The sequence below is a fragment of the Nicrophorus vespilloides genome, unplaced genomic scaffold (assembly GCF_001412225.1).
Source record: "Nicrophorus vespilloides isolate i.1.1-1 unplaced genomic scaffold, Nicve_v1.0, whole genome shotgun sequence".
Lineage (NCBI taxonomy): Eukaryota > Metazoa > Arthropoda > Insecta > Coleoptera > Silphidae > Nicrophorus > Nicrophorus vespilloides.
In genome coordinates this window covers 27,668-43,985 of record NW_017096371.1, presented here as the reverse complement: position 1 = coordinate 43,985, position 16,318 = coordinate 27,668, and the positions used below count along the sequence as shown (strand labels likewise).

General features: G+C 40.3%; 4 protein-coding genes across 6 annotated transcripts; 1 reads left to right on the top strand and 3 right to left on the bottom strand.

Moving 5' to 3' along the window:
* Positions 1 to 507: 507 nt before the first annotated feature.
* Positions 508 to 3,435, bottom strand: LOC108556848 (ring canal kelch homolog). Of its 2 annotated transcripts, none has more exons than XM_017913129.1 (6): positions 3,013 to 3,435; positions 2,498 to 2,644; positions 2,032 to 2,433; positions 1,503 to 1,979; positions 660 to 1,445; positions 508 to 595 (listed from the first exon to the last, which is right to left on the bottom strand). In XM_017913129.1, exons 1-5 carry the CDS (start codon positions 3,051 to 3,053, stop codon positions 698 to 700), a joined length of 1,815 nt encoding a protein of 604 aa, XP_017768618.1. In that variant the 5' UTR covers positions 3,054 to 3,435; the 3' UTR covers positions 508 to 595; positions 660 to 697. The 2 variants fall into 2 exon arrangements, with proteins under 2 accessions (XP_017768618.1, XP_017768619.1); XM_017913130.1 differs by having other exon boundaries at positions 514 to 604.
* A 1,454-nt stretch (positions 3,436 to 4,889) lies between these two features.
* Positions 4,890 to 9,933, top strand: LOC108556835 (centrosomal protein of 162 kDa). Its single transcript, XM_017913117.1, has 5 exons — positions 4,890 to 5,196; positions 5,252 to 5,682; positions 8,110 to 9,225; positions 9,330 to 9,578; positions 9,644 to 9,933. Exons 1-5 carry the CDS (start codon positions 4,962 to 4,964, stop codon positions 9,824 to 9,826), a joined length of 2,214 nt encoding a protein of 737 aa, XP_017768606.1. The 5' UTR covers positions 4,890 to 4,961; the 3' UTR covers positions 9,827 to 9,933.
* LOC108556836 (carboxypeptidase B-like) lies at positions 5,728 to 7,749 on the bottom strand. The gene is made up of 5 exons (XM_017913118.1): positions 7,411 to 7,749; positions 7,163 to 7,357; positions 6,361 to 6,778; positions 6,054 to 6,297; positions 5,728 to 5,991 (listed from the first exon to the last, which is right to left on the bottom strand). The coding sequence occupies exons 1-5, from the start codon at positions 7,697 to 7,699 to the stop codon at positions 5,752 to 5,754; spliced, it is 1,386 nt and encodes a 461-aa protein (XP_017768607.1). The 5' UTR covers positions 7,700 to 7,749; the 3' UTR covers positions 5,728 to 5,751.
* Positions 9,934 to 10,294: 361 nt separating the features above from the next.
* LOC108556834 (trichohyalin-like) lies at positions 10,295 to 15,116 on the bottom strand. Of its 2 annotated transcripts, XM_017913116.1 has the most exons (3): positions 14,092 to 15,116; positions 10,552 to 13,962; positions 10,295 to 10,487 (listed from the first exon to the last, which is right to left on the bottom strand). In XM_017913116.1, exons 1-3 carry the CDS (start codon positions 14,931 to 14,933, stop codon positions 10,436 to 10,438), a joined length of 4,305 nt encoding a protein of 1,434 aa, XP_017768605.1. In that variant the 5' UTR covers positions 14,934 to 15,116; the 3' UTR covers positions 10,295 to 10,435. The 2 variants fall into 2 exon arrangements, with proteins under 2 accessions (XP_017768605.1, XP_017768604.1); XM_017913115.1 differs by having other exon boundaries at positions 10,552 to 15,116.
* Between the last annotated feature and the right edge of the window lie 1,202 nt (positions 15,117 to 16,318).

Sequence of the window (16,318 nt, the reverse complement as noted above, 5' to 3'; positions counted from 1 at the left end):
TCTGGAGGCTCCACCTTGGGGCGGTACACCCTCGTAGTCGCCACGGTGACCCAATAGGAAATCAATAATACGATAATCTTTTCCGTTGTCGGTGTTGGCGATCCACAGTGGAAGCCACTTGTTGACCAGAAGCCATTGCACTGAAACTTTGCTTATGCGACCTGTGGGGTCACAGCCTCCGTACAATGCCTCCAGATTGGAGTAGTGGCTTCCGTTGTCGATGCCGCTTCCGCAGGATGAGCTCAGATGTCTCTCGATGCGTCCAATTCCATGACCGATTATATCTATTCTACCGTAAGCGTTACCGATACGACCGTACGTGCTGCTACAACTAGGAATATCATTCAGGTTTGGGGGAGGTGCTGGGGGCGGAGGTATCGACGACGACGAAGGCTGGATCTCGTTGGTCCGCCTCCTGATTTCGTCGATGCTTTCGTAAATGTTCTCATCTACTTGATTACTATTGCTGGCAGCAGGGTCATTACTGATCGTCTCGTAGACGTTTTCGTATGTCTGTTCCTTCGATGTCGACGGTTGTGGATCGTAACCGACCGCCCCCTCGGCGTTACTATTATCATCGGAACAATTTGCATACCTGAAAATGCTGACGTGGTAGATAAAGCGTTAAAGTTATATGTATTATTAAACGAATCGATTACCTGCCAGTGGTGACCCCATTGCCAGCAATGGCCAAACTTCATATGGGCTTGTCTATGATCGCGACACCAGCGTAACTGCGTCCGATCTCCATGAGGCTGGTCAAGATAGCCCACGTGTCCGTCTTCGGGTTGTAAACCTCAACGCTGGACAAATTGCAGTTACCATTATCGCCACCCACGACATAGAGAAGACCGTTCATGGCTATAACGCCGGCGTTACGTCTGCAGAAGGCCATGTCGGGAATCTCGGACCATTTCCTTGTTGCAGGATCGTAAGCCTCCACGGACTTCCGAACCGAAGGTCCGTCGTGTCCACCTACTGCATAAAGTATACCTTCCAAAACGCCAACACCGGCGCCGCTTCTTCGGAAGCACATGTCGGGAACGTTACTCCAACTGTTTGCTTCCGGATTATAACATTCGACCGAATTTAAGCATTGCCTAGTGAAGCCGTCATAACCTCCGACCGCGTAAAGCAAACCATCCACAACCCCAACTCCAACACTACTTCTTCTAGTCGACATAGGAGAAATCGATTTCCACTTTTGCAATTGCGGATTATACATTTCAGCGGTATTTAAACCGGTAGACCCATCAAAACCTCCTACAGCGTAAATACAGTTCCCTAATACGGCAACGCCGAGCGTAGAACGTCTCGCCTCCATACTCGTGCACGTATTCCATTGATCCAAAGCAGCATCGTAAACGTCCACAGTTCTAACACGCAAAGATCCATTGAAACCACCCACAGCATAGACTTTCCCATTTAATACAGCCAAGCCAGCTCTAAAATTCAAATTATTATAATAACAGCTTAATCAAATTTCATTTCCATATCTATACCTGCAACGTCTCGTCGGCATATCCGCAACTTGATACCATCTGTCCTCTTTAAAATCATAGCATTCAACGCTTCTAATAGCTTTAGGCGCTTGCCCTCCCACAACCAGAAGCACTTTTGGTAACCCAACCGGTTGCCTTGGCTTAGTCCGTGGCGTTTTGAACGTAATATTAGTGTCACCTTTGAGCAAGTGAAACTTTAGGGCTTCGATCAAAAAATCTTTGCATTTTAAATCTGTCTTCAGCAGCGGTTCCTCCTCAACACGCTGCATTAAATACTCCTGCGACATCAGTGGGAGTCGCACATGTTCCATGAGAGAAGCGAGATGGTTGGTTCTCGCATCCAGATCGTGCTGGACCCAAGCTATAACGCATTCGAAAACCCTTTCCTCTGAAGGAACAGTCAAACGATCGCTGCAAATCAATTTGCACACCTGCTGTTGCGATAGCGTGAGAAACTCCTCACATTCGACAACCTCTCTAAAATTTAAAATTATTGTCTGTACGGTCTACAACTGTAACTTTAGTTTACGGAAAATGTTGTTCGATGTAAGATTCAGCGTGACTTAAAAGCTCCAAGCAGCCGTGAAGATCCGCGAAGGCCCGAATACCCAAACAGTTTGTGGGATGCAACTGGGATTGCAGAAATTCGCAGCAGGCGTCTCGCACGTCAGTCAGTTGAAGCAGATTTGCGGCCGGAAGCAGCACCTGCACATTCTCCTCAGTCACCTGCACCTCTGAGGTATAAACATACTCAATTAGGAGAGACAAAGCCTGAGAGTCGACGCCTTGCAACGTGATCTTGTCTTGTTTGCTCTCCTCAAAGCTGTTGAACATCGCGTAAAAGTAAGGCGAACATGCAGCCAACACCATTTTATGAGCGGGTACCTCTACATCATCCGCAATTAACGTTACATCGCAAAGTTGCACCTGTCTAAAAAAAGAAAGAAAATCATAAAGTTTGTACTGGGTCCAAGCAAACGTTACAAACAACTTACTTTCTCATCAAATTGATAACATTGAATGCTTTTATAGTGTGACTGTAGTTATGATAAGGTGGCTTCTCCTTTCCAGATGGCCTAGAAATATGCTTCTGGCTGCTCTCATCCAAAGAATTCTGACTGGCATGGCGCAGCAACAAATAGCTGTAATTGTTAACAGGAAACATGTTTAGAATCATCTCTCTTGTTTTATTGAACTGCGTGAATGTTACATATTCTTCATTTATACAAATAATTATTAATAACAATGTTGTATTTTTCATAATTAAAAATAATTTTAGCAAATTAAAAATAATTTATTTAATGCTGAGAACAAGTAGTTGTTGGAATGACAACATCAAAACAAAAGCAACTATAATTACTAAATAACAACAGGTAAACAAAATGTGGTACAGTTTTGGCAAAACGTTTTCAGCTGCTGAAGAGCATGTGTTGATTTCTAATGCATTATTCAACAGTGCACGAAAATTCTTGAATTTCTATAGTCATAATGGGGAAACCTTGGAACTCACCTTCCTTGCCTCTCGATCGTCTCGCCGTCGTTCTTCTCCATGTCGAATCAACGGAAACAAAAGGAAAAAAGAGACGCTCGCCAAGCGGGCAACAAAGGAAAACTCACGAAGATGTTGATTGTTGATCGTCCAAGTTTACAATCCAAACATTACGTTTACACTTTCACTGCTCGCCCCAATATCTTCCCTGTCAGCCCTCCTCCCACGATCACAGCTGCGATAGAAACTAAAGCAAACACAAATTACGCACCATAATTGCCATCAGCTGTTTGTTTGTTGCCTTCAGATGCCTTCTTTTGCTTGTTCAGCACCTAAAAACGAAGTTGCTTCGTCGATTGCAGCGCCAAGCCAGATGCAACACACGCATAAACAACGACCAAAACAAACGTCCAAATATCACAACTTTACATAAACATCTCTACAATTCTTATATTTATATAATACTTGAATAAACCAAACTTGAACCAGTTAATTTTTGTTTACTTTTTGATATATATTTAAGTAATTTTTCCAATCCGCAACCCAAAATACAAAATAGATGTTCCAAAAATGCATAAGCTCTTAATTTTAAATATTTCCAGGTGTCATCAAACAATTATATAATTATAACATAAATTCATTCAAACTTAATAGTTCTTAATTTGTAAGAATACAAAAATGTTCATATACAAGAACATTTTATTAATAGTTTGTGAATAATTAGCACATAAAATAAACAAAATAGATTTTTCTTCAAATAGTTTATTATTTTAATTTAACTAAAAAAATGTTATCCAAGAAATGTGTATATTTAATCAATACACAAATTGTTATCTATTCTTCTACATAAAACTAAATCAGTGACCTGCATAATGCTTTCCGACGTGATGTCGTACACCCCATTTGAAATTTGCATGTTTGTCAGTTTTTACGTAAGTATGAACTGGACCGGTGATACCTTGTCCATGGTCTCTCTTGAACCGTACCAATTCTTCAGCTGAAGAAGAAAGAAACAGTTATAAGTCATATTATATAATGTTGTTAATTCAATTCAAATACCATCTTTAAGTTGATAGGTTGCACAAAAGACTGGAGCCAGTAGGGAGAAGAGTGCGCAGGCAATAACGAAGATCTGAAAATGAGAATATTAAAAAAAATAAATATTAAATGAAATGTACACTTACGGTGCTGTAGATATTCATGATTAGTTCCAATAAGTTTCGTGTGATAACTCTGTATGAGGTTTGATCGAATCCATCCACATTTATATCGGACTCGGACAACTTTCTTCGCACTTTTTTCGAACGCTTTTCTTTGCCCAATCTTGTGGAACACTTCGTTCCGTTACAACGATTACGATTTTGTTTTCATTTGGTGGTTTAGTTTTCACCGATAGATTTCTAACAAAACAACGTTTATCAAATTTCTTTAGAAATTAAAACTTAACTAGTTTCATTTCATCTATTTGGCTACAAAATGCAGTAATTAAACATTTACGCTCGAAAAACGGTATGTTCATATTTTGTGATTTTCTCAGAAACTATAAAAGACAAAATGGATACAAAAGATGCATTTGAAAGTTGGATTTGTCAGGAATGTATCGTATATTCAAATATTGCTGTAGTTTGAGCCATTTGGCTGTATTCGCTTTTAAAAAAGAAAATGCACGAAAAAGCAGTGTTTTCACATTTTAGTGATTGTCTCTTAAACTGTAATAGAATGAAAGGATCAAAAAGGTGGATATTCAATTATTGCTTTGAATTAATATATATTTTATTTAAAATTGGAAATATAAGTTTTTAAAATATTTTTATTAATTAGGCAATTTTTGCACAAACGAACAAATTAAGTTGCCTATGTGTTTTGGCTGTCAGTGTCGCTTTCACTGACAATGTAAATAAACAAAATCTTTACTATAGGAAGTCCGGTAAAAGTAATTTTGTGTATATGTTTTTGTATTCCTAATAAGAATGGAAACAAAAGGTGGTTCGAATATGTGGTGGCTGAAGAGCAACAGTAAGAAAGTGTGTGATAATGAAGACAATAATAAATTGGATAGGGAAATCACATCTTCCTTGGCTGAATATTTGGAGAATGAAAAGGATTCCAAGCAGAGTGATGATGTCAATGGGAATGAAGATGACGATGTTGATATTGGTAGCATATTGGAGGAAATCTCAAGGATCTCAGCGAAAAGTCCATTGGGTAAATGTTTGTTTGATCTTCATGGTTTAGTGAATGAAATGTGATATATTTGCAGGTCCATATGATAACTTGAGTGGAGAGAGAAGTATTGAAGACATCATGAAGGAAGCTGAAAGACTCTACATGGAGAGCTCCAAGAGTTTCGAACACTTGAGTCAGAAGTCAAAAACTTCTGAGAATGTAACAGAGCTGGGCAGCAATAGAAGTAATAATTCCACACCAACACCAAAGAGCTTGAGCCCATTGCCATTGGATGAGGAAATCAAAAAGTCCAGTGATTCTGATGTGGAGAGTGAAGTGAGCTTTGTCAGTGAAGAATCAATCAAAGAGACCAAGTATAGTCTGGATTTTGAGACAGCTTCATCAAATGAGAAGGTCACAGAGGGTAGTAAACATGATTTGGAGGAGATTGAAAAGAAGGATGGTGTTATTAAGATGTTGATTCTGGATAATAAAGGACTTAAGGAGGAGATTCAATCATTGCAGGTCAGTATAGAAAACTTAGTTTATTTTGAAATAAATATGGCGTGGGATTAAATAGAGTAAAGGTGTAATTTAAGCTGCGGCTGCCTGGGCTATGACCCGCAGTGCTTGCCACGCCTCTGTGGCCGTGGGTTTGATGTACGTCGCTGGAAGAACGAACCCGTAACGACCTGAATCTCTAAGTTCGATCGTGTACGCGTATTTCATTCCGACAGTGCCCTTGGCCCAATCATCTGATCCTCCTGATGCTGGATACAAGGTGCTGCCGGCCGGTCCGAATGTATATGCTGGTCCTCCGGAAGCTCTTATGGCCTGAAAACGAAGAAGCAATTATGTTACATTCTGTAAATGTTGTTTTTATTCAATTTTCGTACATTGGAAGCCTTTTGAGCTACAGTTTGTAATTCCTTGTAGTCCGGTGTTACCACTCTATCGTATCCCCATGGATACAAAATGTATTGGCCGTAGGAGTGGAAGGACACGTAAGCCCTCCACTTTGCTTTCGTGGACGTGATGAAGGTACGAATCGCAGCGGTTTCTGGCTCGGAGAAAGGTCCGGTCCCGGCGTATATCTCCTGGCACGGATTGCGTCCGCTTCCTTTGCCTCCCCATTTGTATCTGAATTATGTACAATCATTAACATAAAGTAACATAAATATTTGTTGCAAATATGGTCTGTACCCGAAATTCCTGTTGAGATCGGTACCGGCGCATTGACCGGACCTGGCGCGATTCTTACGCCACAGTCTGTCCGTGGTGTGAGAGTACTCGTAACCGTCTGGATTGGCGATCGGCAGGAAATACCAGTCAATATTCTGCAGCTCATTTGGTTCGGAGTCGATGTTCAGCACCAAATGGTTGATGATGTAAGTCACCGTCGCTGGTGAAATCCACTCTCTGGCATGCATACCACCATCCACCCAGATCGCCTTATTTCCCGGTTTTCCGTTGCTGATCTTCAGCAGTTTCAGAGGTCTTCCGTGGACGCTGCTGCCGATCACCTGCGAGCTGCACAACGCTGGATAGGTTTGCTCCAAGTAGTCCAAATAGCTGTGGACGTCGTCCAGCCTGTGGTAGGCTTGCCAGGTCATCCGATGACCTGAAATACAATCGCATCATTATTAATACATGAATATTAAAGATTCTGTCGGCGTCCGACATCGGACACTTAACGGTGCAAATAATACAAGTGGGACAAGCAGTACAAAGTGTGCGAGCGTGTTTCTCATTATTGTTTGTGCTGTAAATTAACGAGATTTCGGTGCGAACGGAACGGGCAAAACTTCTACATACACATCAAAGGAATTGTCCAAAATTACGGACCCCAGTTTGCGCTCGGCCACATATCAAGACGCTTCCCGAACGATGTCAAACCTCTCCGTGCAGACGCGTAACTCTTCTCTATAAAATCCAATTCTTTATTCTTCATATTCCGAATTCAAATCTCCTTAAAATAGATAAAAGAAAACAACGATCATCTCACCTTGTCTGTTTTCCAGTCCTTCGTCTTCATCTTCATCCACCGGTGGATTCTCGTCGTCGATGGCTTTCTGCAGATCATCAATGATAATCTCGTATTGAATACCATTCAAGTCCAGCTGATTCTTCACCAAACCCTTGGATTTCGCCTTGACCAACACATCGATTGCAGTTAAATTCCCACCCCACATCGAAAGATCTGCAAATACTCTAGAATTAATACCTTAAAATGATGCAATCATTTAAAGTTACCTCTGGTGTCTCGCAATTTTGCAATCACTTTTTTCTTGCTGTTGGTCTCGAGGACCACTTTCCACAATTGACTGCCGGCGTACGAAATTTTCTCTTCGTTTTCTTGCAGAGGCTTCTCGAACTCTACATCGGCGATCCTCAGCGTAGCATTGCCTAAAACCTCTTCATCTGCTTTGGTGATTTCTTCCGGTGCGATATTATCGCTGACGATTTCATCGGTTTCTTCGATCACGGGAGTCGCGGTTGCGATCACCGCAGCCGCACACAAGACCAGAACGGCGACCTTCATCGTTGTAGTTCCTCAGCGGTTGCTCGTCGCTGCTTTTATAAGAGCCTCATTTGAATGACCCAAATCGAACGGTACAATTCCAAACCAGACGTTGTTCTTTTCATTTTATTTCTTTTCTTTCTTTCTACTGTTACTATTCGAAGATTTATTTGGTTCTTCAATCTGTGTTATCGTTACATTTAATTTCCAATCTCGGAAGTCATTCTTTAGTTCTCAATGGTTCGCCGTTACGCATGAATTTAGCGAGTTATTTGCATGAATATATTTAGTATCTTGTGAGGTTGGGCTTTCCGGGAATGTACATTTTGTTTTGATGCGACGACATTCCGCACATCTAAAAACCGGCTATATTGATGAAGCGAGTTTTCAGTTTAATTACACTTCTTTACGTTTTTTTTTCTACTTTTCAGAGCAGAATCGAGGAGACGCATCGACTGTTCGAAGAGGCTAGAGCACAAAATGAGAGTCAGGAGTTGGTCGACACTCTGGAACGGCTCAAGGACACGGAGGAAGCGAACACCGCGTTGCAACTGCAGTTGAACGAGACCAATAGAGCGCACCATGCGCTTAAGACTAATTACGAGGAACTGCTCGACTCTAATAAGATCCTCGAGCGAAAGCTGTTGGACGTCGATGCTGCCATGGAAAAGTACAAGCAAGAATTGCTGCAGGCTATGAAGCAGAAAGATAAGGTTTCGGAAAGCGAGATCAGCATGACTAAGCTTTTGGAGGTTGAGAGGTTGCAGGTCAAGAATTTGAAAATGCAGTGTGAGAAAGATGCAAAGTCCATATTGGATTTGAATAGGCAGATTAAAGAGATGGAGAGGATTATAGCGAGGAAACATCCGGATTCGGTTTCCGCTTTGATTGTCGCTGCAAAAGGTGAATCGGTGGACAGTCGCAGGGTGCTGGAAGAAAGAATCAAGGCTTTAGAGCAAGAGGCTTTGGCCCGAGACGCACAAAACTCGCAAGTCTTCATCGATGTCCAGGAGAAGTTTAATCAGATGAAATTAAAGTACGAGAGTCACATCGACGATCTCGAGTTGCACGTGAACGATCTGAAGATGCAACTGAAGAGGAAAGTGGACAGTTACGATGTTTACACGCAAACTGCTCGTGAGGATCAGAAGATTCCGCAGAAGGACGTGAGCAGCGTCGCTGTGCAGGTTGGCGATAGTGGTAGAAGCGCCAAAACTGGAAGGAAGGACGATGCGCATCTTCTGGCGACGATCCGCGGTTTGCAGGCAGATCTGACCAACAAGGAGAAAGTAAACGTTAAACTGCAGAAGGAGATTGAGGAACTCAGGAAGACGAATCGACGATTGCAAAAGGAGCGCGAGGGTAGCTTGAAGAATTTGACGGATCGTCGAGAGTTCCGCAGTTATCCGGAGAAGTTGGCCGAACAAAAGGATACCAGTTTAGAGGACGAATTGAAGGCAGTCAGAACGGAACGGGATAAGATGAAGAAACAACTTTGCAGGATCGAAGAGGACTATCAAGCCTTGAAGGCTAAACGCTTGCAAGACGTAAGATTATTACCGTAGTTTCGTTCAAGCCATTTTCTTATTTGCTTTCTTTTTTCTGTTTTGCGTTCCTTTCTTTTTTTTTGTTTTACGTTCATGCGATTCAGTTGAATACGTTGCAAGAAGCACACGAGCGTGAGATTTCCACTTACTTGGCGAATATAACACCGCTTAGGGAGCAGCTGGAGGTGCAGCAGGTCTCGATAAGCAGCCTCCAGCAGCAGCTGATTGCCGCCAAGGAAGAGTTAGCCGTCGTTACAGTCGAGAGGGACCACTTGAATAATAAAATGTTCGTCGTCAGTCGTCAGGACATCCCCAATGGGAACGAACCTGAAGTCGTTGCTCTGAGGAACAAAGTGAGATCATCGAATGTACAAACTCGATCGTATTCTTTCACGGTCATCGATCTCTCTCGTTTCAGGTTTCAGTGTTGGAGATGAAGTACGAGGAACGAGAGAACCGGTTGCGGGCCATAGTCCACGGACTGGCACAGAAGTCAGTGATGAACAGGAGCTGTGACCAATGCGCGACAAGACAACAGCAGCTGATCGGATACAAGGCCGAACTCGACCAGTTGATAGCCACCTTAAGATGCCTGAAATAGCGAGAAACACACATTTTCAACTGCTTGCCACACCGTCCTCCATTTATATTTATTTCCATTACTTCATTTATCTTGAGTAAATAATAATAAGCACAAACAGAGGCTGTACAAATCAATGAATCATTTATAAAAAAAAACAAAAAATGGTTTACTCTTATAATACTCTTCCATTTTTTTACTCTCTTGATCCAGATCATCTGGACATACATAAAAAAAAGTATTATTATATAATCGTCAAAAAGAATGTTTCGTTCAATTTCTAGCAATTAGCATCTGATTTTGTAACGCTATTGTATAAATAAACGATTCGAATTTTACCTGTATATTGTTTTCCATTCTATTAAATTATACTTAGCAAATCCTAATTCCCATCAATATTTATAAGGTTTAAAAATTCACGAGTCAATTTTGTATGCTTTCACAATAGTTTATTATTCATATTCATTTAATTGTTTATAACGAGTAATATATAATTTTGTGGATTAAATACATTTGCTATATATTATATACTAAACCAAATTTGGCAAATTCAACTAACAATATCTTATTTTATATAATGTCAATAGGTACGTAAAGCATGGCCTGGTCGTCGTTTCCAAAAGTTCCAATTTAGTAGAGAAGTTGCCTCGCAGATGTTAACCATCCCTGCAGTCCCCGAGATCTGCAAATATTAAGAAACACGTCTTAAAGAATATTCTATTTAATCACAATTGGTTAATGCTTACGCGCTGATCTTGGAGTTGTCGCTGTGCGACAGAAACTGTATAAGAATGAAAGCAATCATCAAGGTTTTCGCGGCATCCAGGAATTTTCCCTCCGGCTGGAAAGACATCTGCAAATCAAATTCTCTTGCATCGTAGGTCCAACGATGCATTATATTCTCCATTCCATTAATTCGTTCATCTCTAATATCCCTTTCAGGTTTTCCATTCGACGAAATGCTGATTTCCAATTCGTTTTTACGAGATTCATCTGAAATTCTCTTGGAAACATCTCCGCCATTCAAAGTTCTTTCGGATTCACGATTGATGGATTCCCTTGAATCTAGCAGATCCACTCGACTCTGAATTCTTTCTGAACGTTCCAATCTATTTTCGTTGAATCTGCGATTACCAGAATTGTTTTCATTTCTGTTTTCCAAAACGTTTCGTCTTTCTCGGATGTTTCTTTCATTTACACGGTTTCCATTATTTTCTCTTTGTTCTTGCCTATATTCCATACTCCGTGTGTTAACATTACGTTGTTCTTCGCTTTGAAATTCTCTCAAATTTGCTTTACGTCCAGTGAATACAATTCTTTCTTGATCTTTACTTTCTCGAGAATATCTAGAATCAATACGTTTATCTTCAGATCCAAAACGACTAATCCTTTCCCGGACAATCGTTTCATCTCTTCGAGATTCAATTCTGTTTTTCTCTTCATTGCGTCTTTCTTCATTTCGTGATTCCCTCGAGTTTAATTTTCGTTCACCAGAGACGTTCAGTCGACTCTTATTTTGTTCTCTACTTTCTCTGACATCCCTCGCATCAATGCGATTATTCCTTGAGCGTTTTTCTCTCCTTTCTCGATTTTCCCTCGAGTCAACATTTCGTTCATCAAAGACAGTATTGTCCTGATCTCTATTTTCTCTTCGAGTTTGCCTAGTTTCAATCCTACGTCTTTCGTCGGCGCGTCCTCCAAGTCGAGATTCCATTATGTTCCTTTCGTCGGAGATGATCCTTCGAGTATTATCCTGATCTCTATTTTCGTTAATATCTCTGGAATCAAAGCGACTGTTTCTTGAACGTTCTTGCCTTTCTCCAGCAATCTTAACATCCCTTTCATGTTGCCTAGTCAAATCCCTCTTCAAGACTTCATTTCGTCCTTCTGCGCGTCGAGATTCTCTTATGTTTACATTAATTTCCTGGTCTCTATTTTCCCTTCGGTTTTCCCTGGTTTCAATTCTACGTGTCTCTTCGTTACGTCTTTCTTCGCTTCGTGATTCCCTCGAGTTTACCTTTCCTTCACCGGAGACAATCCTTCGAACATTTTCCTGTTCCCTGTTTTCCCTAACATCTCTTGAATCAATGCGATTATTTCTTAAACGGTCCTCCTGCCTTTCTCGAACAATATTAACATCTCGATTTTCCCTTTGATCATTTCCAATCTCAACTCTCTGCAAATCTTTATTACGTCTTTCGTCGTTTCGGGATTCCCTCGAGTTTACCTTTCGTTCATCGGTGACGATTCTGCGAATGTTTTCTTGTTCCCTGCTTTCCCTAACATTTCTTGAAATAAAGCGATTGTTTATCGATTGCCTTTGACGAATAATCGTTGTATCACGATTTTCCCTTCGTTCTTCTCTAATTTCAGATCTCTGTAAATCTTTGGAAAGTCGTTCTTTTCTTTGTGATTCCCTTGAATTTACATACCGGTTGTTTCTAGATTCAATCCTATCTACTTCTTCGTTACGTCTTTCTTCGGTTCGTGTTTCCCTTGAGATTACCTTTCGTTCACCAGAGTTGATTCTGCGAGTATTTTCTTCTTCTCTATTTTCCCTTCGGTTTTCCCTAGATTCAATTCTACGTGCTTCTTTTTTACGACTTTCTTCTCTTCGTGATTCCCTCGAATTTACCTTTCGTTCATCAGAGACAACCCTGCGATTATTTTCCTGATCTCTATTTTCTCTAACATCTCTTGACTCAATTCGATTATTTATTAAACGGTCTTCACGTCGTTCTTGACTTCTTTCAACTCTCTTCAAATCTTGATCACGTTGTTCTTCATTTCGAGATTCCCTCGAGTTTACCTTTCGTTCATCGGAGACAATCCTGCGAGTAATTTCTTCTTCTCTATTTTCCCTTCGGTTTTCCCTAGATTCAATTCTACGTGCTTCTTCGTTACGTCTTTCTTCGCTTCGTGATTCCCTCGAATTTACCTTACGTTCATCAGAGACAATCCTGCGATTATTTTCATGATCTCTATTTTCTCTAACATCTCTTGAGTCAATTCGATTATTTATTAAACGGTCTTCCCGTCGTTCTTGACTTCTTTCAACTCTCTTCAAATCTTGACCATGTTGTTCTTCATTTCGAGATTCCCTCGACTTTACCTTCCGTTCATCGGAGACAATCCTACGAGTATTTTCTTCATCTCTATTTTCCCTTCGGTTTTCCCTAGATTCAATTCTACGTGCTTTTTTGTTACGTCTTTCTTCGCTTTGTGATTCCCTCGAATTTACCTTTTGTTCACCAGAAACAATCCTGCGAATATTCTCCTGCTCTCTATTTTCCCTTTGGTTTTCTCTAGTTTCAATCCTGCGCGTCTCTTCGTTACGACTTTCTTCGCTTCGTGATTCCCTCGAATTTACCTTACGTTCATCAGAGACAATCCTGCGATTATTTTCCTGATCTCTATTTTCTCTAACATCTCTTGAATCAATTCGATTATTTATTAAACGGTCTTCCCGTCGTTCTTGACTTCTTTCAACTCTCTTCAAATCTTGATCACGTCGTTCTTCATTTCGAGATTCCCTCGACTTTACCTTTCGTTCATCGGAGACAATCCTACGAGTATTTTCTTCTTCTCTATTTTCTCTTCGGTTTTCTCTAGATTCGATCCTACGTGCTTCTTTGTTACGTCTTTCTTCTTCTCGTGATTCCCTCAAATTTACCTTTCGTTCACCAGAAACAATCCTGCGAACATTCTCCTGCTCTCTATTTTCCCTTTGGTTTTCTCTAGTTTCAATCCTGCGCGTCTCTTCGTTACTTCTTTCTTCGCTTCGTGATTCCCTCGAATTTACCTTACGTTCATCAGAGACAATCCTGCGATTATTTTCCTGACCTCTATTTTCTCTAACATCTCTTGAGTCAATTCGATTATTTATTAAACGGTCTTCACGTCGTTCTTGACTTCTTTCAACTCTCTTCAAATCTTGATCACGTCGCTCTTCATTTCGAGATTCCCTCGAGTTTACCTTTCGTTCATCGGAGCCAATCCTGCGAGTATTTTCTTCTTCTCCATTTTCCCTTCGGTTTTCCCTAGATTCAATTCTACGTGCTTCTTTGTTACGACTTTCTTCTCTTCGTGACTCCCTCGAATTTATCATTTGATCATCAGAGACAATCCTGCGATTATTTTCCTGTTCTCTATTTTCTCTTCGATTTTCTCTAGATTCGATCCTACGTGCTTCTTTGTTACGTCTTTCTTCTTCTCGTGATTCCCTCGAGTTTACCTTTCGTTCATCTAAGACAATCCTGCGAATATTATCTTGCTCCCTACTTTTCCTAACATCTCTTGAATCAATGCGATTGTTTCTTGAACGCTCTTCTCGCCTTTCTCGAACAACATTAACATCGCGATTTTCTCCTCGTTCTTGCCTTATCTTCGAATCTTCATCGTTTCTAGATTCTCTTGAGATTACCTTTCGTTCATCAGAGATTATTCGATCTTCATTTTCTCTGGAATCAATGCGCTCTTGTCTTTCACGAGCAATATTTGAATCTCTTTCATCCTGCCTACTTTGCAAGTTATTACCTTCAGATTCCCTCCTCATCGTTCCTCTTTCTTTGTATCCAACGCCATCATCGTTCCTTTCGCGAGAAATTCTGTTTTCATCGTTACTTCGTGAATTTGTTTCTCGAATAGATCGAGTTATCCTCCTTCTACTTACGTCATTTCCACGTTCAGAATTTATGTCTCTTGTCTGTTGCCTGTCGTCGGGATTTCGAGCAGATCTCTGGATCACGTTGTTGCTTCTGGTGCTTCCAGTTTCTTCGCGTCGAGTTTCCCTGATATTCATTGAAGCAAGGGCAGTTTCGCCACGTCTCTCACGATCGTAATCCCTGTATGGAAGATCGTACCGATTGGTTTGCTGCTTGCCGGAGAATCGGCGCGCCTTTCCGTTCGGATCGGATTCTCGATCTCTCATGAGATTCTCACGGGTCTCCAAGAAAGTGCGTCTCTTCTCCGTAGGATTTCGTTGGTCGTGTCTCCTGCTCGTCTCCGTGTTCACTTGGTGGTCGTCGTCGTCGTTGCGTTCATTGAGAAAGCCTTGAGTTGTCGTGGCAACGTACAAAACAAAAAGAAGAAATATCAGTGCACTGTTTTTACCCATGGAGTTCCACATCTCTCCCCGGCCACCCCGCTTCCGGCCGCCCCCTGTTTCCAGCTTTGCTTCTCGTTCGGGAACCGAAAAAATTGTTGCTGCTACTAAACTGTTGTTGTTGCTGTTGTTGTTGTTTCGTAGATTCGTTGTAGCTTTGAGCAGATGACTTGTATGGTTTACTGGTCGAAGACTTTCTGAAGGGCTGCTGCACGCGACGGTCCTTTTATACGCCGAAGAATCCGGAGACATCGATGTGGACCCAATTTCACGGCGCGTTAAATTTTCAATTTCCCACCCAAATAATTCGATTCGCCCATTACTCATCTCCGTTCCAAAACCTCAACCACCTGATGCCAATCTGCACAGCAACATCACATCCATCCATATGGAGAAAACGAACTAGAAATTCCTTAAAACAATAATTTCATAATCCCATAACAAATCATCAATTTGTTAATAATCAATTACAAACCTGAATCCAAATCATCGATTCAAGTTTATTTTTACTCAATGAAATTGTATTGAAAATCTCAATTTGAAATGTATTACGAATGTGCAGCGCACGTAAATTGATTAAGTTGGCTGGATGAGCAGCTGCTCTTCACCGATAAGCGAATTCGATTTGCGCAACCATATTGCCTCCACCAAAGTAATCGTCTTGCATTAGAAAAAAAATATGTGTGTTACAATCTTTGGAATTTGCTACCAATATCTTTAATTATTTTATTATGATAGTAGTTAATGCTTATCGTTGTATGTAAATAAGAGAATTTCATCAATATTAATTTCATTATATTTTTGATTCAATTGAATATTTGGAAACTGTATTTTGTTGTTTGATAGTTTAAAGTCACGATTGGAAAGAAATTACGGTTGTTTTTTTATTATTGGAAAGTAATCGTCTTGCATTAGAAAAAAAATATGTGTTACAATCTTTTTAGAAAAAAAATATGTGTTACAATCTTTGGAATTTGCTACCAATATCTTTAATTATTTTATTATGATAGCAGTTAATGCTTATCGTTGTATGTAAATAAGAGAATTTCATCAATCGTACTTATCATGATTAGCTAATGTTTAATGGTATTACATTTATGTAATTAATATAGATAAAATTAAAGTGTTGCTTGTAATTTAGTTTTGGGCTAAAATGTACGATTTTTATTTAGAGACAAACATTTGTTGCATTAGAATTTATGTTGTCGAGAAAGTTTCAGTTTTCAGTTTTAGGTAATATAATTGTTATTTAGATTTAGATTTCTTAGATTTATTTGCTGCAATTGAATTTAGTATATTTTTGATTCAATTGAATATTTGGAAACTGTATTTTGTTGTTTGATAGTTTAAAGTCACGATTGGAAAGAAATTACGGTTGTTTTTTTATTATTGGAAAGTAATCGTCTTGC

Coding starts and splice junctions, on each gene's coding strand:
- LOC108556848 (XM_017913129.1), bottom strand. CDS start 3,053: ATGGAGAAGAACGACGGCGAGACGATCGAGAGGCAAGGAAG. Junction 2,434..2,497: donor GTTATCAATTTGATGAGAAA/GTAAGTTGTTTG, acceptor TTCTTTTTTTAG/ACAGGTGCAACTTTGCGATG. Junction 1,980..2,031: donor TACATCGAACAACATTTTCC/GTAAACTAAAGT, acceptor TTTAAATTTTAG/AGAGGTTGTCGAATGTGAGG.
- LOC108556835 (XM_017913117.1), top strand. CDS start 4,962: ATGGAAACAAAAGGTGGTTCGAATATGTGGTGGCTGAAGAGCAACAGT. Junction 5,683..8,109: donor AGGAGATTCAATCATTGCAG/GTCAGTATAGAA, acceptor TCTACTTTTCAG/AGCAGAATCGAGGAGACGCA. Junction 9,579..9,643: donor TCGTTGCTCTGAGGAACAAA/GTGAGATCATCG, acceptor CTCTCGTTTCAG/GTTTCAGTGTTGGAGATGAA.
- LOC108556836 (XM_017913118.1), bottom strand. CDS start 7,699: ATGAAGGTCGCCGTTCTGGTCTTGTGTGCGGCTGCGGTGATCGCAACC. Junction 6,779..7,162: donor AGGACTGGAAAACAGACAAG/GTGAGATGATCG, acceptor ATTGTATTTCAG/GTCATCGGATGACCTGGCAA. Junction 5,992..6,053: donor TAGCTCAAAAGGCTTCCAAT/GTACGAAAATTG, acceptor CTTCGTTTTCAG/GCCATAAGAGCTTCCGGAGG.
- LOC108556834 (XM_017913115.1), bottom strand. CDS start 14,933: ATGTGGAACTCCATGGGTAAAAACAGTGCACTGATATTTCTTCTTTTT. Junction 10,488..10,551: donor GACAACTCCAAGATCAGCGC/GTAAGCATTAAC, acceptor TAATATTTGCAG/ATCTCGGGGACTGCAGGGAT.